Genomic DNA, 22,059 nt, shown 5'->3' with positions numbered 1-22,059 from the left:
TCTAAAGCCCGAATAGGTTCAAGGGTGGAGAAGGACCTGACAGGGCAGACACCACCCAACACAGATGCTGCCTGAATGAGTGCATGGGAGGGACTCATTAAGAAATGGAGATACTTGGTTCCACAACAGCATTGGTACACATTTTGGGCGAAAGTGTATATTTTAGAATCCTTCCCATTTTCTTAATGTTAGTTTTTAGTCTTCACACTTCACGGTGACAACTTTCTGAGTGTAAACAAATAACGTATTTCATCATCATTAACTTTCTGACAGTAAATCCAATCCTTTTTCCGTCAGGCAGAATCACTCTCCTAGTTCCATAATCTTGGCAGTACTTTATTACTGTCAAAAGCAAAGTGTTTATGTAACTTGAGATCATTTGCTTTGATTCCACCTCCAAGTTATACTCATTCACATTCGATTCATATTTCTCTTCTGAGTCATTACGAGTATAAATTGTGTCTGGGAGCGTGGGTAGGTGTATGTGGTTAATTTACTGATCAACGGAGAGGCCGTGTGTCCAGATGACCTGAGTGCCACCACTAGCTCATCATGTCTGTCTTTTCAGGAACTGATTGTATAGGTTGTGTGCTGCAGTGGAAAATGTTCTGGACTTTGGGTCTGGAGGCACTGGTTATGATCTGTCTTTTCAATAACAAGCTGTAGGACTCTGCAAGTCCCTCTACCCCTCCAGCTTCTCTTTTATTTCCATAAAATTATACTCCAATAAAGATATTAAAAAAAATAAAAGGGTTAAATTTAAAAAAATATGGAAGGCAGCAGAGGCTCTGATGTCACGCCTAGCTTTAAAATTCTGTACTTCAAACATTAACTCTAAGTACCATACCTAATAGGAACCATCAGTTTTGCTACTTATTGGTAGCTTTAGTTTGAAAGAGCTTTTTTTTTTAATTGAAGTATAGTTGATTTACAATGTGTTAGTATCAGGTGTATAGCAGAGTGGTTCAGTTATATATACATATATATATTCTTTTTTAGATTCTTTTCCATTATAGGTTATTACAAGATATTTAATATACTTCCCTGTGCTATACAGTAGATCCCTGATGTTTATCTATTTCATATATAGTAGTGTGTATTTGTTAATCCCAAACTCCTAATTTATCTCTCCCCCTGCTTTCCCCTTTGGTAGCCGTAAGTTTATTCTCTATGTCTGTGAGTCTATTTCTGTTTTGTAAATAAGTTCATTTGTATCACTTTTTTATGTTTTTGGTTTTTTTGTGTGTGTGGTATGTGGACCTCTCACTGCTGTGGCCTCTCCCGTTGCGGAGCACAGGCTCCGGACGCGCAGGCTCAGTGGCCATGGCTCATGGGCCTAGCTGCTCCGCGGCATGTGGGATCTTCCCGGACCAGTGCACGAACCCGTGTCCCCTGCATCGGCAGGCGGACTCTCAACCACTGCGCCACCAGGGAAGCTCTGTATCACTTTTTTAGATTCCACATATAAATGATATAAAATGATATTTGTCTTTCTCTGTCTCATATCATACTTCACTTAGTATGATAATCTCTGGGTCCATCCATGTTGCTTCAAATGTCATTATTTCATTCTTTTTATGGCTGAGTAATATTCCATTGAGAGAGAGAGAGAGAAAGAGAGAGAGAGAGAGTGTGTGTGTGTGTGTGTGTGTGTGTGTGTGTGTGTGTCTGTCTGTGTATACCACATATTCTTTATCCATTCATCTGTCAGCAGGTATTTAGGTTGCTTCCATGTCTTGGCTATTGTATATAGTGCTGCTATAAACACTGGGGTGCACATGTCTTTTCAAATTAGAGTTTTCATCTTTTCCAGAAATATGCCCAGAAGAGGGATTGCTGGATCATATGGTAACTCTATTTTTAGTTTCTCAAGGAACCTCCATCCTGTTTTCCATAATGGCTGCACAATTTACATTCCTACCAACAGTGTAGGAGGGCTCTGAAAGGCTTTTAAACTAATAGAGAGAATGCTAAATACTCTAAATTAAAATTCAGATAAAGAAACCAGTGGACAACATTAAAATCCTCAGTGAGTTTCTGAGAGTCTAACAGTTCTAGCCTCCCATGAACCTTGGCATTTCCCTGAATTGCATAAATTATGTTTACCATTTCATAGGTAAATATTTACATGCCTGAGTAATGACTCCACAAAGCTATGAGAAATGACAGGATAATTTATGCCCTAGAGTAGGTCCATACTTCATAATTCAGCTCCATTGAAGAAACTCTCCTTACTATCCTTTATATCTTCTTCAATGTCCTAGAACAGAGGAGAGAGCTATTCAGCCCCTGCTGAGGCTAAAGTATTCCCTACAAACTGGTACTATTTACATAGGTAAATAAGTAATTACCTTCATATTTAATACCTACTACACAGTGTATTATGTGTGTTACATACACTATTTAATTCTCACAACTGTCCTTTGATATTAAGTCCAATTTGCTGGTCTCAGAGAAGTCAAATAACTTAACCAAGGACAACCTAGTAAGCAATAGGGCCAGGATTTGAACCTAACAGTCTAGAGCTGATGCCTTCATTCTTTTACCCCAGTGTCTCCAGCAATACTGGTCAGACACATACACTATATCTCAAACACTTCATTTGTTTTTCATAGAAAATGAAGCTTTCCTTCCTCCCTTGAGGGATGCCTCTGCACCCTGAGCCCCTCTACATGTCCCTCTAGCAATATCCATCACTCCCTCAGGAATGAGAACCAGGCCCCAAACTTGGCCTCGAATTACAGTGTCCTCCAGCTCTGTATCAGAGGCAACTGACACATCCAGGAGGCTTGTCTTTAGGCATTAAAAGCCCTATCTCTTTTCATTCTTCTTAATTACAGACCACTTTTTTCCCATAAGTATCTACCTCCTCTGTACTTCTACCTCAGTTACCCAAGTGTCCAAATAACCTGCTCCCTACCTCAGTTCTCTCTAGAAAACACCTACCTTCTAAATGTGCTTTAGAAAATTTTACACCTTTACTGGTCTTTGAGGAATAAAGAAAGAATGGAGACACTGTCCTAGACCGCTCCCCTTCTGTCTTAGATTCGGTCTCCTCAGAACAGACTGAGATGGAGAATTGTGTACAGAAGTTTGGCTGGGGAGTCCTCTGAGGAGATTCACCTGCAAGGAAGTGAAGAAAGAAGGACTGATGGATGGAGGACCCAGGGGTGGGTCAGCCCTGGAGAGGGGTCTGGGATGAGCCCCACAGTGTACGCTACATCCCATCAGACTGGTGAATCGAATTTGTGTCTTCAGTGTAATTACCTGTTCTTCTTCCCAACAAAGGGTTTTTAAGGTTCTAAAAACCAGTCTGGAATCTGTGCAGAATTTAAAAGATACTGAGTGTTCTCTCTTGGGAAAATAAATGGAACAAAGATTATAAAATATGAAAGTTCTAAAAATAAAAGAATGAAACTAGGTAGTTTGAATGAAAGCCAGTCAAATCTATATGGAATATAGCATATTACTGATTATCAGGCCACATAGCTTAATTATATTCTATTTACCATGCAATTTTCACACCCTAAAACTTCCCCTGTGAAGTCCACGTTATCTGATTAGAGAAAACAGAGAGAGAGAGAGAGAGAGAGAGAGAGAGAGAGAGAGAGAGACAGGGTAGGGGACATGTAAAAAAGCTTAGTTAAGGATGGCAGAATGCATTGCAAATTCAGAAACATCTTTAACATGTAAAAGAAATGATGCAAATTCATGTTTTGGCTTCTATAAATAAGCAGGGTTTATCTTAAACTATTAGTAAGAATATCCTTCCCTTTCATCTTTCCTGAACTTGAGTCATTTACAGTTTGTAACAAAGAACCATTTTTTAGATCTAACTTAAAATGTAACTCCGTTGTTTCAACTGAATTTAGCAAAGCCCAGAAAGAAAATACTTTCCTAAGACATAAGTAATTTCTACAAAGTGTTGATTTAGGAGCTGCTGTATTAGGAACATACATTTCATGATTGCTAGGTTCTTCTGGTCAAACTTTAAAGATATGTTTTCAATATGTATATACATATCTCAAGTTCTGGGATCAGGAATTTTTAGTGACTGAAAGATGATGAGGAAAATGTAAAGCTCTTACTTAAAAGTATCAAGTCAAACACATTGGTGGTATTATCTTTTCTGAAGACAACTACTTACTTTTGTCCTAATAAGAGATAATATAGTAAATATGCAAATAATGCTGTTAGGTTAATCTGATCAAATACATTAATAACTTAATAACCACTCTCAAGTTTTAAGGAGTGTTTGCATATGAAGAATAAAGAGGTATGTATGTATGTGTGTATATAGTTAAAACATTCTCCATAATTTTTATTGTCCTAGGAATTATATTAAATGCACTTTTAAGTCTGTTTCTAAAGGAGCCATAATTAACATTTTATTTTAAATAAATTAGGCTAGGAATAGGATATAAATTTGTGGAAGGCAAAGTTTTTTATCTTTTTTATTTACACCATATCCCCAACAAGTGGAAGGGTAACTGACATAGAGCAGGTGCTCAGTAAATACACGTTGAATTAATAAATTAGGACAAGTTTAGTGAGGACTATAAGAAAATACTAAGAACAAGAAACGGCCCTGGCCATTCAGTGACCATACTTTGTCTTAGAAAGAGAACTAGCAGGTATTTGAAGCAAAGGGGCTCAATCCAGATTTGGATTAACACTAAAACACGCTGTCGACATCTGTCCAAATTCTTTCCACAATCTTGGATTTTTACGTAAATGTTCTGAAATATTTTAAAATAGCACAACAGGCATAAGCCCAGAACCACGACAGCTTTGTTTCAATATAGAATTAAGAGGAGGCCTATTGGGCTTCCCTGGTGGCGCAGTGGTAGAGAGTCCGCCTGCCGATGCAGGGGACACGGGTTCGTGCCCCAGTCTGGGAAGATCCCACATGCCGCGGAGCGGCTGGGCCCGTGAGCCATGGCCACTGAGCCTGCGCGTCCGGAGCCTGTGCTCCGCAACGGGAGAGGCCACAACAGTGAGAGGCCCGCGTACCGCAAAAAAAAAAAAAAAAATTCGTGGTGGCATCCTTCACATGTTGCAGAACAAATTCTGGTAATGTTTATTATTTCCAACATCTAGAAGGCTGTTATTTACTATCTGTGCAGTTGTAGAAGGGGAAAAAGTTATATTACTACCTTGCTGTATTTCTTATAAACAATAAAAAAGTAGCATGGAGGGTCACAATTCTATCACTTTTCTCATAAAAGCTGGAATTCATGAACATGGTGATTAGAAGAATTTATTTTTCTCTAGGTAGAACTCGACTGAAATTAGATTGAATCAAAATGATGGTCCTCAAGACATTTGCTGCCATTTGGAAGGACACTGACTTTTTTTTTAATCTAGGGAAATAAAAATATCTTAGCTTTTCAGATACCAATCCAGACTAGTTACTAGTGATTGATCACTAATCAGTCATAACACTCTTGCTTAGTCTGGTTACCACCTCTGAATCCTCAGTCCAGCACTCCAGCAGCCAGGACCCATGAGCTGGGGTTTATATGAGGTGAAACTATTTCCTTTTCCTATTATATCTGAAGTACCTCACCTGTAACAGTTTAAAAAGCAAAATATATAATCCTATAATATTTGCAGAGATATCAGTGCCCTTTTAAGTTCTGATCAGTGCTACTAATCCCTATAAACAATTTCAACACTTTGCTGGAAAATAGTGAAATCTAATTAACTGTACTCTAGAAGGGACTGTGGCTCTTAATAGCTTAGCAACTCAGAGGATTCATCAGGAGTAAAAAGAAACATACAAAGTTCCCTTGGCCCCCTTAATAAGCATAATAGTGATGAAGGAAAAAGGAAATGAGGCAAAAATTGACAAAGTAAATATTGTGAGTTTGGGAGTCAGATAATATAACTATGGGAAAATCAAAACACATTTACTTTTTGAGGCAAGACAGTCAAATGCAAAGTAAACAAACAAATATAGGACCAAGAAAAGGCAAATATATAGGGTGCATGCTCTCCAGCCCCTGCCCACACCCATAGCAAATAACACTTGCCATTCACAGCACTGTCATGCTGAGTTCAGATGCAACCTTAGAAAATCCAACACAGCAGTCCATGCAGCCAGTGATACAACTGGTACATGAGATGAGGCTTTGTTGTCGTTCCCAGTCTTATCTCTGTTGCCAAACTCCAGACTTTATCTGGATCTGACCAGTTTTTCCAGCAATGCCCTCTTTCTGTTTCAATCCAGGACATACATTGTATTTAGTTGTCGCATTTCCCATCTCCTCTGGCCCGTGACAATTTCTCACTCTTTGCTTCTCTTTCGTGACCTTGATGGTCTTGAGGAGTGCTGGCCAGGTATCCTGCAGAATGACTCCTGATCTTGGTTTGTCTGGTGCTTTTCTCATGTTTAAACTGGGGCTATGGGTTTTTGGAAAGAATACCATGGAGAAGTGCCCTTCTCATTACATCATATCAGAGTATATCATATCCACATGACATCACTGGGGATGTAAACCTTTATCACTTGGCTAAGGTAGTGCTTGCCAGGATTCTCCTCTACAAAGGTACTATTTTTTCCTTTCTCTACTCTACTTTTTACAATGGTGAGTCACTAAGTCTAGCCTACCCTCAAGTGTGGGGAATTAAGCTCCAATTCCTGGAGGGGGGAATATGTACTTACATTTTTTGGAATTCTTCTTTAAGGAAGATTTGTGTTTTCAGCACTTATTTATTCAACAATTTATATGTGTATACACTTATGACTCAGTCCTGAGAGGACAGTAGCCTTTTGTTTTGGGGAAATTACCTTTATAAAAGTGCAGCTGATGCTTATATATTTTTTACTTAATTTTTATTGGAGTATTATTGCCTTACAATGTTATGTTAGTTTCTGCTGTACAGCAAAATGAATCAACTATACATATACATATACCCCCTCTTTTTTGGATTTCCTTCCCAATTAGGTCACCACAGAGCACTGAGTAGAGTTCCCTGTGCTATGCAGGGGGTTCTCATTAGTTATCTATTTTATACATAGTAGTGTATATATGTCAATTCCAATCTCCCAATTCATCCCACCCACCCCCTTACTCCCTTGGTATCCATAAGTTTGTTCTCTATGTCTGTGTCTCTATTTCTGCTTTGCAAATAAGTTCATCTGTATCATTTTTCTAGATTCCACATATAAGCGATATTATACAGTATTTATTTTTGCTGATGCTTATTTATATTATTTATTTATGTCAGTATGAACTCATGGATATTTATTTTATTTTCTGGGTTATAATCCAATACTATGTTATTTGTTTCACTGCTCATATTGTCCCAGCTTTTGCAGTCATTGTCATTGGGAGCTCTTTCAGTTAGCGTCTCTTTTATCAGACTGCTTTTCTTTCTCCTGTATGGACTGAATACATCTCTTTGAAAGGTGATGGGGAAATACAATCTGTCTTGTGAAGTATAGATAAGGTTTTAGTCAATAAACAGTCTCTACTGCAGGCAAATAAAGCCTTTTAATATGAAGGGCACCCATAGAAGTGTTATTTACTTTTCAGCTGAGAATAATAAAAATGAACTTTATGAAGTGCCTGTCATTTAAGCTAGCTGGTGCTTGAAGTTGTATTAGCAAATTTTTTTAAGTGAAATGACTTTTTTTTGATCCAGCTTAATGACACAACTGAAGTACTCAATTAATCAGAGAAGATCTGGGCTCCTTCCTGTGCTGTGCACACATTTTTCTCTTAAGTCTTCTGCAGTGCAGTGTGCCTTTGTACCAGACTCAAGGAAATGATCATTTAAGCTGCCTGCAGAGCTAAGGTTTCCTACTGAGCTTCCACCTTGCAAAGTATTGCTGTCTCAGACCACTTGGCTCCGCTCCAACCGCCTCCAAGGTCATGTTTATAAGAGGGAGGTTTGCAGGTACATATTTTGGGGGGGTTTTGCTCAACCTACTTTAGGTTGAGAAGCAAGAAATAGTGTGTTGTGGGGCTTCCCTGATGGTGCAGTGGTTAAGAATCCGCCTGCCAATGCAGGGGACACGGGTTCGAGCCCTGGTCCGGGAAGACCCCACATGCTGTGGAGCAACTAAGTCCGTGCGCCACAACTACTAAGCCGGCACTCTAGAGCCCGCGAGCCACAACTACTGAAGCCTGTGCGCCTAGAGCCTGTGCTCCACAACGAGAAGCCACCGCCATGAGAAGCCCGCGCAACGCAATGAAGAGTTGCCCCCGCTCACTGCAACTAGAGAAAGCGCGTGTGCAACAACAAAGACCCAATGCAGCCAAAAATAAATAAATAAAATAAATTTATAAAAAAAAAAGAAATAGTGTGTTGCATAGCTCCTGTCCATGCGTATATCTGGAGTCCCCATCTCCTTCATGGCAAATTTCAGGATTTCTCTGAATGCCCAAGGGGCACACTTCTTGAAACCGACTCCACGGATGCCTTGTGAATGTTAATAGTGTATTCTCTGGTCACCACCTTGTTGATGGTGGACCGACCCTTCTTCTCGGCACCCTTCTTTGCAGGAGCCATCCTGCTGGTCTGGGGTTGGAAAATAAGGGCACAAGGGATTGTGGGAGAAGGAAAGCAACATCCTAACCTACCCCTTGATAGGAAGGGAAGTTCTTACCGTATACACTGAGAGGTTCTACCTGGAGGAATGTGTATATTGCTAGGAGCTCTTGCTCTATGGGGTTATATCGGGTTTCTGCCCCCTTTTAGAGCTGGGACAAATATCTTAGGGGTATTCTGTTGTCTTTGCCACAGTGCCCAAGGGTTACAGGCACATCTAACACCAGTGGTAGCCCTGCTTGAGAGATGCCCAGAGCTTTAATCAGCTTCGCTAGTATTTTTGCCTTCTCAAAGGGGGCTTGCTGCTCTGATCCATGTCCCATACACGCCCTTTCTTTACCAGGCAGTGTAGGGATGGCGGCACTGTGCCAGGTGGGGAGTAAAAACCTCCAAAACCTCCAAATCCCTATAAAAACTTGAATTCCTTTCATGTTCTTAGGGGTTGGATAGGTTTGTACATTATCAGTCAAAGCTTCTGGGACAATATACATCTTACCTAAACAAATGGCTCCCAAAAACTTGATGGCAGGGCCTGGGTCTTGAATTTTCTGTGGGTTCATTGTCCATCACCTCCACAGAGGTTCCAGCAAAGCCTGCAGAGTGTCCTGCAGCAAAGCCAAGTCCTCATGTGTTAACATTATATCATCAATGTAATGGGCCCATTCTGTTGATGTGGGGAGAACGCCCAATCTGCAACATCGAAGGGAACTTCCTGACTATAACGGTTTGCCCTCTGTAACCATCGGTGGGATCAGACAGCAGGGGCATTTCATCCATTTCAATGTCAATCACCATAACATCCTCTTCTTCATTCAAATTCCTTTCCCAGGGATTCCACCTCTTAGCATCCCAGTCAGGCTTTGTCCCACACTTAGACCTTAATCCTAAACAGCTTGTGCCCTCCTAGCTTTGCAAACCAGCACACTAAAGTCTCTAACTTCTTACTCTGCTCTCCCACTTTGTCTGCCAGCCCGGAAGCTAGCAGACTAGTGGACACTGCACACCCTTCTCCAACCTCAGCTCTTCTTCCAACTTCTACTTGAGCTTCCATCTCTAGCTGGGCATAGTGGCCAGTGAACTGCCCACAGTAGAGACTAGCCCACTGTCAGCCCTTCATTTCCCTTCTTTGCTGCAGTGCACCATGCAGAGTTCCTCAAACAAGCTCACTAAGCCAGCCAGGGTTCCAGGGTGTCCCCGGATTCATGTGGAGGACCACAAGCATCTAACACACAGGTCACCCTTCCCCACGCAGAGTCAATGGCCAATTCGGGATTTCCCCCACAGATGCTGCTTTCCCAAAACCCACTTCTCCAGTCTCCTGACTGGCTTACCAATTGTTGGTTTGCAAATTCAGGAACTTCCGGAGTGAAATCTGAAATTGGCCCCCATACACAGAGGGCAAAGAGAGGCCAAAGATAGAGGCAGACCACTCCAGATGGGTAGGCGGGAGGTTTACTAAGCAAGGGAACTTACATATGAGGCTGGTCTCAAGTGTTCACAAGATGAATAGATCTCCACACCTGTCTACCAGAATCTTTAAAGTTTATATGGAGGCCTTAACTGGATGCAGTCATGTATACCGTCCAGATGGTCTCAATAACACCTTAATCTCTCAAGGCTGCATCCTTGAAAACAGCTCCCACTGTGGGAACTGTGAGCAGAACATGCATTCCAAGGATGGGGGATGGAGTGAGGAGCCTCCCATTGCTCTGGTCCAGCTCACGGGCAGTCATGTCCTCTGGATGACCTCTCCCAAGATGAACATAAAACCTAAAACTATTAAGCTTCTAAAGAAAATACAAAAAAAAGATCTTTGTGACTCTGAGGTTAGAAAAACCTTCTTTGGACACAGGAAGCTCTAATCGTAAAGAAAACATGGACCACAGACTTCATCAAAATTAAAGTTTTCTGCTTTATCAAAAGGCTACGTAGAAAAATACAAAGGCAAACCACAGAGCAGAAGAAAATTTTCACAAAACATTGTTCTGACAAAAGAATTGTGTCCAGAATATACAAACATCTCCTGAAACTACGTACTTTGTTTCACTTGAATTTTTACAATGATAATGTTTTCCTGTTATGAGTATAGTAACCTCATAATAACCACGTCATGTCCCAGTCATAATTAAAATAAATAAATAAGAAAAAGAGAATAAAGGACACCACACTCTGGAATCTCCTCTCCCTCTTCCTTTGCGCCCACTAAAAGGTCAAACGTACTACTATCCACCCTTCCTTTCCCCTGGACAGTCAAAGAAAAGTCTTTATGAAGGCTGAGGAGGTGGATTTAACAAACAGTTAGGGAGACAAAATTAGTAATATGAAGGCAAGTTGTCACTCCTGAAATAACAAAAAGAAATTGGCACATACTGAGGGTTTTTTTCATGATTTGAAGAAATTAGGGCAAAATGAAAACAATCAAAGAAGAGATGAAAGAGTATTTATAGCAAGTTATCTAAAACCAATAGGAGACTAGATAAGAAGGTAAAATTAGAAAGGAGTTGAGTGTGCTCATAACTCTGGTGACTGGTGCTCTGACCATCACTGGGATAGTATAAATCAGAGGCTCTGAAGCATCTCGGTAAATGGAAGCAGCATACACTGAGCTGTTTGGTTTAGAGTGATTCTCTCCTATTCATAATTCTAATGAAAAACTATTTAAACATGGCTTTGGACTGCACCGGTATTTTCCATGTCATAATTAGAGCAGAAACTGAAAGTTATAAACCCCCCAAGATGTTCCTGCATCAACTCCTGATAGGATATGTCTGGTTTTAGCTACAATTACTGCAGTTAATTTTCCATTCCAGGGGACTAATGAAATTTGGTGTGTTGCTATCAGTATTTGCCTTGGTTCTGCAGAATGTGTTTTGACTGAAGTGTTATTAGAGTCCCTCCCCCAGCACTACGTGAGAAGCTAAAGATGCTTAAGAGATTTTCAGGTGCTATGTAACAAGCTCTGTTCTAATTAGAAATCATACTACCTCCTAAGGAGTTGGTAGTGATTATCAACTGTATTATTTTCTTATAAAAGGAAGCCAAGACAATTGAGGTTGGGTCATTTCCTGAATATGGCTGTATCTCTGGCCCCTTCACCGCCCCCAACATGATCCCTTAAATTGCTCAGGGAATTCTACTTACCTGGTGTCCCGAGGCCCCACTGACTGACTCGAGCCTCCTCCTTACAGCTTTCCTGCTTCCTCTTTTACATTTCACTCACTCCACAAATGCTCCCCATCCCAATACAAAGGATATTGAATGTAGCAGTAAAGAAAACTATGAACAGCCTGGTTTAAAAAGACAACCTCTCATCTTAAAAAGAAAACAACCCTGACGCCACATTTCCCTCCACATCCACCACCTTATTTTTCTGCTCCCCTTTTCAGTAAACTCCACCACAGCACCAGATGACTCTTGTCAAGGTCATGGATGTCACCCGGATTGCCCAGCCCATCCACAGTCTGTCAGCAGTGTTTACACAGTGGATCACGCTCTCTTACTTAATATACTTCCTTCACATGGTCGTGGCATGGAATTCTCTCTCCTCATTCTCCTCCACCTCAGGAGCTTTTCTTGTCCTCTGATCTGCAGGTTCCTCCTTACCTACCTGATTTTTTTAAACAGTGAAGAGCTCCAAAGCCCAGTTCTCCACACTTGTTCAATTTATCATCACCCCCCAGGGGATCTTACCCAGCCATCTGAAAGAATGTGTTACATGTGTTGCTATGGAACAAACTTCAAGATATATTGTTAAATGAAAACAGATGAAAGATGGCAAGTTGGATGTGTGCAGGAGTTTAGGGTGGCTGACAATACAAGGATAGAAAACTTCTACTCTGAAAGGCTCAGGCACAAATAAACCAGGAAGTCACATTAAAGAGCTGACAATGCAGTCCCCTTAAACCGTAATGTTCTTACTAATTTAACTAGAAATTAAATTTAATTTAAGGCTAAAAAGATGAATCAGGCATACATCCTACCCTCCAGAAATGTATAGTCTGCTGAGGGGAATGAAAAATAAATAGTTACAAAATAAGGAGCAAAATAGTGTCACCAGAGAAATTACAAGTAGGAGTTATGGGAGCTCAGCTAAATAGAGCAGCTTTTAAAAGCTCTATGAAGCTGAAATGATTCTGATTTTTTTTTTTACTGCACACTTTCAAAATTAATGCATTTCCTAATTGCCTCTATAATCAAATTGAAATTTCTAAACTTTTCTGTCCCTTATTCATGCTACTGCATGCTCTTAATCTTACAATCGGAGTGGAAAAGACTTTTTACTGAGAACTACTCTATCCCACAAACCTCAAGAACCCAAGAAACACATAGCTAAGGATTAATATTTGGAGAAAAAAACAACTTTATTTCATTTTATTAAACAGAAAGGGGTCAAAATGGAGAGATAAAGACATAAGACACCGGGAAAAATGTAGAGAAGTTGCCCCAAGCAGCTAGTAGATGGCTTAGCTGGGATCTGAACCCATGTCTCTGATTCCAGAGCCCATATTCTTTCAGTTTTATAACATGGTCTCAAATATACATGCACATTTAAACTGATTATAAAAGGAGGGAAAGGTACCAGCGGAGAAAAAAATATTCCATTTATAAGAAAGAAGGAATTGTTGATGGCACAAGTCCCCTGAAAGAACTAGAGAAACACAAGACATTCAAAAGTGGACTCTGAAGTACATCCAGGGACTTCCCTGGCCGTCCAGTGGTTAAGACTCCGTGCTCCCACTGCAGGGGGCATGGATTCGATCCCTGGTTGGGGAAACTAAGATCCCACATGCAGTGCCATGCAGCCAAAAAAAGGAGGAAGAAAAGTAGGTACACCCACAGAAACACTGTAAAACATCATAGAAACAGAGAGGCAGAAGAAAGATACAGACTATCTTAAAAATAATTCCCTCACTTCTGATCTTTAGGGAAATCATCATTATTTTCTTTCATTTTCTGTGTCTAAAAGATAAATGATCCTCATTTACCCTCTTCTTGGTTTTTGCCCTATAAACAGGAGAAATTAAATTTAGAGCTAAATCTCACCCAGGCTGGAGATTTTGATTCCTGCCCACTGCCTTCCTGTTTCCACTTCATCCAAAGACCTCTACCCACCTTCACTCCCATTTCACACATGTCTCAGCTGCTCTTGCCCTCATCCTCCGCTGAAGTCATTATGTCTGTTGGGCCTAATCCACAACAATCTATGTCCCTTCTTAAAACTGCTGAAACACCAGTATTTCTTTGAAGTTTTCCTGGACCTAATGTCATAGAGTCAAATCAGAGGATTTGATCTGTGTTCTAACCAATAGTCATTAGCCATGAATATTCCTATGCAGATTTTGACTTATTCTCATGAATATACATTTATATTTGACTTTACTTTTTAAAAATTCCTTACAGCTATGCATTCAGTAAATGTCACTATCTCATTGACTGCCCAGCTTAATGACAGTGTTCCAGTAGACAGGTGACAAGACAGATAGGTAGTTAGAAAGATGATAGATAGATAGATGGATAAACACAAATGTTAACCAAAACTAAACACATTTTAAAAAATATAGAGATCTTTGAGCTTGGTGATCATTCTGTTTCATAGTCAATTTACTGTATTACTCTGAGAACAATTTGCCATAAACATCAAGGTGACGTTATATCCTTTTTTCTCTCTTTTCTCCAGAGAAAGGCACAGTGGGATACGTAAAATGTCAGAAATAATTAGACGAAATTGCACCATCCCATTGTGACACTAAAATATCTCTGAAGTTAAATATTTGCTGTGAAACTTTAAAATCTGGTTTGAAGGCTTCTTATTATAAACAATATAATTTTTCCTTTAATGTAATGGTCCCAGAATTTTTAAAGCATGATATTATGTGAATATATGTTTCCAAGTGTAAAAAGCCTTATAAATTTAAATGAGACAGTAATTTGGGTGGCAAGATAGAATTAAAATTTGATAATGTCTTCCTCATAAAGAGTTTGGGAATTTTTTAAAAATGTAGCATTTGAATAATAATGTAAAGATGAAGTTTATTAGTGAATATAACAAAAAAGAAACAGACTCACAGATATAGAGAAGGAACTAGTGGTTACCAGTGGGGAGAGGGAAGGGAGGAGGGGCTGTATAGGGGTAGAGGATTAAGAAGTATACATAATAGATTGTATTATGTATAGAATCTATTATGTATAAAATAAGCTACAGGGCTTCCCTGGTGGCACAGTGGTTGAGAGTCCGCCTGCCAATGCAGGGGACATGGATTTGTGCCCCGGTCCGGGAGGATCCCACATGCCGCGGAGCAGCTGGGCCCGTGAGCCATGACCGCTGGGCCTGCGCGTCCGGAGCCTGTTGCTCCGCAGCGGGAGAGGCCACAACAGTGAGAGGCCCGCGTACCACAAAAAAATAAAAATTAAAAAAAATTAAAAATAAGCTACAAAGATATATTGTACAGCACAGGGACTATAGCCAATACTTTATAATAACAATAAATAGAGTATAACCTTTAAAAATTGTGACTCACAGGACTTCCCTGGAGGTCCAGTGGTTAAGACTCCACGCTTCCACTACAACGGGCACGGGTTCAATCCCTGGTCAGGGAAAAATGATCCCACATGCCACACTGACAAAAAAAAAAAAAAAAAATTGTGAATCACTATATTGTATACCTCTATATTATATAATATTGTATACCAACTATACTTCAATTTTTAAAAAAGATGAAGATTACATTCAAATAAGAAAAAAATTATATCAAAAATATGTAAAGATTTTATGAATACCAAAATACTGTCATTTTGTCTTCCACGTAAAAGAATATGGCTTTTTAAAAAATATATCTTTATTGGAGTATAATTGCTTTACAATGGTGTGTTAGTTTCTGTTTTATAACAAAGTGAAACAGCTATACATATACATATATCCCCATATCTCCTCCTTCTTGCGTCTCCCTCCCACCCTCCCTATCCCACCCCTCTAGGTGGTCACAAAGCACCGAGCTGATCTCCCTGTGCTATATGGCTGCTTCCCACTAGCTATCTATTTTACATTTGCTAGTGTATGTATGTCCATGAAGAATATGGCTTTTTCATTCATTAACCAGTAGCATACTATTTTCCAGGAACCCTCCATTCAGAAGAAATGCTGTGGTGCTTCCCTTTACCCACACGAAATGGAACCCAAGAGACTGCAGCTGAAGAAAAAATTACCGCCTCCTTACAAATGAGAGATTTTCAAGTCTACATAGTTTCCAACTGCAGGAAAATAACCATCAGCTTCTCCACAGTGTAGATTAGAACAGGGGAAAATGAACATCACTAACTGTACCCCAGAAGCCAGTGTGGCTGTGAGACCCAAGACCATCACTGAGAAGATGCTCATTTCCATGACTCTGGTGATCATCACCGCCCTGACCATGCTGCTAAACTCGGCCGTGATCACGGCCATCTGCACCACCAAGAAGCTCCACCAGCCTGCCAACTACCTGATCTGTTCTCTGGCTGTGACGGACCTCCTGGTGGCCGTGCTCGTCATGCCCTTGAGCATCACGTACATCGTCACGGACAGCTGGAAGCTGGGGTACTTCATCTGCGAGGTGTGGCTGAGTGTGGACATGACCTGCTGCACCTGCTCCATCCTTCATCTCTGTGTGATTGCCCTGGACAGGTACTGGGCCATCACCAACGCTATTGAGTACGCCAGGAAGAGGACCGCCAAGAGGGCCGGGCTGATGATCCTCACGGTCTGGACCATCTCTGTCTTCATCTCCATGCCCCCTCTGTTCTGGAGGAGCCACCGCCAACTCAGCCTGCCCCCTGGTCAGTGCACCATCCAGCACGACCACATCATCTACACCATTTACTCCACACTGGGGGCATTTTACATCCCCTTGACTTTGATACTGATTCTCTATTACCGGATTTACCATGCAGCCAAGAGCCTTTACCAGAAAAGAGGATCAAGCCGGCACTTAAGCAACAGAAGCACAGATAGCCAAAATTCGTTCGCCAGTTGTAAACTGACACAGAGTTTCTGTGTGTCTGACTTCTCCACCTCAGACCCTCCCACAGAGTTTGAAAAGATCCACACCTCCATCAGGATCCCTCCCTTTGCCCATGACCTAGATAACCCAGGAGAACGCCAGCACATCTCCAGTACCAGGGAGCGCAAGGCAGCACGCATCCTCGGACTGATTTTGGGTGCATTCATCATGTCCTGGCTGCCATTCTTCATCAAAGAGCTGATTGTGGGTCTGAGCATCTACACCGTGTCCTCTGAAGTGGCCGATTTTTTGACATGGCTTGGTTATGTTAATTCTCTGATCAACCCTCTGCTCTACACAAGTTTTAATGAAGACTTTAAGCTGGCTTTTAAAAAGCTTATTCGGTGCCGAGAACATACTTAGATGGTAAAAAGCTGGAAGGCATGACTTTTACCAGCCTCGTGAGTGCACAGGGGTAAGGGGTGCAACTTATTAATTCTTGAACATAGTTGGTTCAGGAGGTTTGTAAGTATGTGTGGTCTTGGTTTTTGTTTGTTTGTTTTCTGTTTTGTTTGAGGCTTGTTATTGGGTGTGCTGTTTTCTACCTCTGGTCTTACTTGTGGTACCTAATTGCAAATAAACACTATCATACAAAAACAGAAATTTCACAGCAGTAATAGTAAGGTAAAATAGTAAATACTTTTCACTTTTTTAGCCACTTCAGTTAACCCTGCAATTAAAGAATACCAAAATAAATCTTCATTTGGAGAATTTCTTATTACTTATAAATCAAATATCTGATAACTTGCCCTGGTGTGTGGCGTTAGTTCTGAGCATATGGATCCAAATGCTTACCAATTCCAGTGGAAACTGCGTGACCACATAAAGCATTAAAAGAAAAAAAAGTGGTGCGCTGTCATCTACTGCTTGCAGACCTGATCTAAAGCCACGTATTATGATTACATGGCCCACTCCTTTCCAACACAAATAGTACAGCTGGCATGTCTTCTTAGTTCATGATTAAATACACATCCTCATTCTCTAAACAGAACTTGGAATGAATATACTGGCACTTTCCTAGGTCTTTGACTATGAATGTGAAACATAAGCAAATAGTATTATAAAACAATCATGGAAATTGGTCATTTTGTTCCTATTTAACCTGACAGACATGTTGGGCCTCCTCCAGTTCTAAGAAGTGTCCCAGCTAAGCCTCGAGTACACTCTCCCATTCTAGCAGGATTAAGGTGTGAGTACAAGTCAAATGTGGAGAACTTTTAAAGCAGTATTAAGCTGCTGAACCCATTAAGGGGTGCAGGGACCAAATGAGAGAATCCATTACCTGAAGAACTTTGTTGGAGACTGTTGCTCATTAAGTTACCAGCTGTGCACTTGGAAAAAAAATTAAAAATTGAAAATCTGTGTTTACAGCAAAGGCCACCCACTAGCAAATGAGTATGAAACTGTGTCTCCTGGAATCCCTATAGCTTCCATACTGGACTGCAGACTGGGGCCAGGAGGCTGCAGGCGGGACCCAAGGCCACACAGTGCCTGGCCAACTTGGACTGATGGCTCTAGTCATATGGTGGAGCTCATCACTAAGTCAAGAGTGATGACAGAAGGGACTGAAAGGGTGGAAGTTCTTGAACACTTCTCAGTAAGTGACTTTTCTAGACCTCTGCTCCTCACCTCCCATCCACAGCCTCTCCCACCTCTTCACTCCCCCCAGATCACATCTCGTTTGTTTGTCAAGAAGACATTGCTTTGCCCCCTGCCCACTTCCACCTCCATGTTTTACCCCTTAGTTCTATCCCCTCTCAAATTTTCTGTAATCTTGCTACTTTCCTCTCTCTCTCTCTCTCCCTCCCTCCCACCATCCCTTCCTCTCCCCACTTTTCTTTAATCTCACCCATCAGTTTGCTCAAGTCTCTTAGACATTAGAACCAATGTCCTCCGGCCCTACTTCCCCTTCCGGCCCCTGCTCCATCTCTCTCCACACTCTCCCATCTGAGTCTCCCCAGTCATCAACCTGCTCGTTCTACCTCCACTTCTCCCCTTCCACTAACTTTTCTCTCCTTTGCCATCTGGGTATGCCCCCCACCCAGTTCCCCCAAAACTGATCTCCCAAAGGGTATCGGCGACTTGCCAATGGGCAAATCCAGTGTCCTTTCCTCTGTCCTTATCTACTTCCCACTCTCATCAGTTAAAACAGCTAAACATCCCTTTCTTGTTTAAGCCCATGCCTTCCAGGATCCCTTTACTAACCTGGTTCTCCAGCTACCTTCTCATTCTTTGCCTCCTTTTCTTCATCCTAGGGGTTTATCCTCAGCTCTCACCTCCCGTATATTCATACTCCACCCCAACCTCCATCATTTCCACAAATAGTTCCATGCCCGAGGCTCTAAAATGTGTGTCTTTAATTCTGATCTCTCTCTTTCTCAAACCCTAGACCCATGAATTATGTCTGGTGAACATCTCCCTACTAACACTCTATTGGTGCCTCAAACACAGCCTTTCTAAACTGAACTCATGATCATTTCCCACACTCATACCTTCTCCTTTTCCACCTTCTCAATCTCAGATAACAGGATTACCATGCTTTTTATCATTCACATTAGGTCAATGAGATTCTCTCTCTTTGTAGCTTGTCTCTCACATCCAGATAGTATAAAAGTCTTATCCATTTACCTCTGTAGCAATGTTTGTATATTCACCCCTCTTCTCCAATAACTTCGTTCTCTCCCCTGGACCAATCTTCTTATATGATCCACCTACCTCTGGACCCCTCACCTGCAACTGTGCCCCTGCACACCTGCCACTCTGCCCCTGCACACCTGCCAGATACATTTTCCTAGAACAGTGGTTCTCAAAGCAACATCTCCAGACCAGCAGCGTCAGTATCACCTGGGAACTTGTTAGAAATGCAAAGTCTAGGGCCCCACTGAAGAACCACTACGTCAGAAATTCTAAGGTGGGGGGGCATCCATCTCTATCTTAACAAGCCCTCTAGGAGATTCTGGTGCACGCTAAAGCCTGAGATTCAGTCTCCTAGAATGTCCTGTCGATTTCTAACTTCAGTGCTCAAAATCCCTTAGTATTTTCCCACCAGTACAAAATAAATTAAAATTCCTAAATATAACGTTCAAGGCTTCTTCACTATGTGGCCTCAAACCACATTTCCAGAATTAAGTCTCAGCACTTCTTCTCACCCACCTCATATTCTAGAAAAGTCTGGAGATTTCCTGTGTTTTCTGAGCTCCCCTAACATTTGTCCCCACTGCTTCAGAAACCTGACCCCCTGGCTTCCCATCTTTCTTCTCCCAGTCCTTCACCATGGAGTGCAAATGCAGTCTCTTCTGCGAAGCCTTCCTAAGGTCCTCCTTCCTTCTCTGTCATGTGAAAGTCCTCTCCCAGCTCTATGCTCCCGAAGAAGCTCACTGGGATCTCTATTGTTATATGCATCCTATCTTGTAGTGCATTTGTTTGTATATTTCTTCTGTCTGCTATAGTAGATTGTGAGCTCCTTGAGGGCAGGAACTGTGTCTGTTTCATCTCTGTATCCCCAGGGCCTCCTACAGTGTTTTACACACAGTAGGCACTCAATAAATGTTCCCAGAAAAGAAATGTAAATGTGCAATGTTCTCTCAGTGAGAAAACCAAACTTTTAAAATCCTATGATGTAATAACACACTTCCTTTTTCTTTAAAACTTACCCTAACATTCCCATCTTTGTTCAAAAACTGCTAGGAATGCTTCCACATGGAAAGAAAATGGATTTCTCTCTCCACTGAATACATGAATGTCCTTTACTGGTTAGGATTCAAGCTAAGCTGCTCTCAAAGTAGAGACTCCCGAGTATAGTAGTTCAAACAAGATAGTTTCTTTCCTCTCACATGACAGTCAAGAGGTAGGAGGGCAGCCCAGAGTGAACAGGAGACTCTGCTCCACGATGTCCTCCAGGGACTCAGGTCCTTCCATTTTGTGGCTCTGCCGTCCCCTCAAGGCTTGTCCTCGTCTGCATGGCCAAAGCTGACTCACAATCACATCCACGTTCCAGTCCATAGAACAGAGGAGAGAGAAATGGAGAGCAAACAACTTCCTTTTAAGGAAGTCATGTGGAAATTGTACACATTTACCTCTCCTTATAGCCCATTGACAATAACTTGGTCACATGGCCACACCAAGCTGTAAAAGAGAATAAGGGGGTGAATCTCTAGTTGGGCAACCACGTGCCTTGCTTAAAGTGAGAACTTTATAATAAAAGGAAGCAGGAGAGGATGGATACAAGGGGCTAATGAGCAGTCTTTTCCACAAGGGGATACTGGTTTCTGTAGCAGCTCAAATATTACAAGGCAAGTCAGACAGCTGTCCAGCTAATGGTGATCTATGTACCAGGATGTTGAGATTTAAATTACAGGTGATTTAACTGAGATCGTGCCTATGCTGAAAATCTAGTATTTATCATGACTGTAATATCTATAATATCTAAAAACTATATGGGCAACTCGCTTGCTTTCTTATCACCCCCCCATATGTCATCATTGAAAATTCTTGGCAATTATAAGAGTTTAAAATTTTTATTTTTTTTTTATTTTTATTTTTGTTTGTGGTACGCGGGCCTCTCACTGTTGTGGCCTCTCCCGTTGCGAAGCACAGGCTCCGGATGCACAGGCTCAGCGGCCATGGCTCACGGGCCCAGCCACTCCACGGCATGTGGGATCTTCCCGGACTGGGGCACGAACCCGTGTCCCCTGCATCGGCAGGCGGACTCTCAACCACTGCGCCACCAGGGAAGCCCAAGAGTTAAAAATTTTTAAGAGTCTAAAGAAATAAAAAACAAAGAAGCAGAAGCATAACTAATTTTCACTTACTCACTTTCACTAACTAGATAAATTTCATTCCTAATTTACTAGATAAATCTCATTTCTAATTTACTAGATAAATCCTAATATATTTTCTCATACCTACCCACCGCTGCCCTTAGCAAAGAATCTGTATATGCTTCCTAGTATAAATCAAACCTGTTGAAAAAAATTCTGTTGTTTGGTTTACTCATCTAACTGATAGGGCTAGCTCCTATTGACCACTATTGCCCCTTTAAATTAAAGCTTGAGTGAAGTAACAGTACCTTCTGATATGGTCAGTGTTTCTAGGGTAAATATTAGCAGATTAAAAGTAAAACCCAGGGGTGACATTTCAATCACCTCCATTAACTAATAAATTAGGACTTCCTGTTTTGTGTACTTGGTAAAAGAATTCTTGGACATGTCACTCCCTTGGAGACCTGGTAGAAGCTTTGGTTGTAACTGGTGTCAGTAAGTACCCCTAGTAGCATTGCTACTACTATCTGCTTTGAATAACTGTATAGGCCTTCCACACTTATGAACTTCAGTTTGCAAACTGATAATTGTGTACAAGGTCAGCTGCAGAGCAACATCCAGCAACTAACTCTGCTGGTTTCCTGCACAAGTCATTTTAGTTTCGACCATCACGTTGGTTTGCTTATTTGCTGTGTTTGCTTAAT

At 41.2% G+C, this 22,059-nt stretch overlaps 1 protein-coding gene across 1 annotated transcript in view; it reads left to right on the top strand.

Annotated features, from left to right (window-relative positions):
- The window catches only part of HTR1E (5-hydroxytryptamine receptor 1E), a 72,689-nt gene extending 52,544 nt beyond the window's left edge, over positions 1-20,145 (top strand). Inside the window, exon 2 of the mRNA XM_067702636.1 lies at positions 15,675-20,145. Coding sequence (XP_067558737.1) covers positions 15,861-16,958 — 1,098 coding nt within the window. The 5' untranslated portion in view covers positions 15,675-15,860 and the 3' untranslated portion in view covers positions 16,959-20,145. The remainder of the gene's footprint in view (positions 1-15,674) is intronic.
- The last annotated feature ends 1,914 nt before the right edge of the window (positions 20,146-22,059 follow it).

The sequence above is a fragment of the Pseudorca crassidens genome, chromosome 13, assembly GCF_039906515.1.
Source record: "Pseudorca crassidens isolate mPseCra1 chromosome 13, mPseCra1.hap1, whole genome shotgun sequence".
NCBI classification, from domain to species: domain Eukaryota; kingdom Metazoa; phylum Chordata; class Mammalia; order Artiodactyla; family Delphinidae; genus Pseudorca; species Pseudorca crassidens.
Note: the sequence above shows the minus strand (reverse complement) of the source record. Positions and strands in the feature narration are given on the sequence as shown.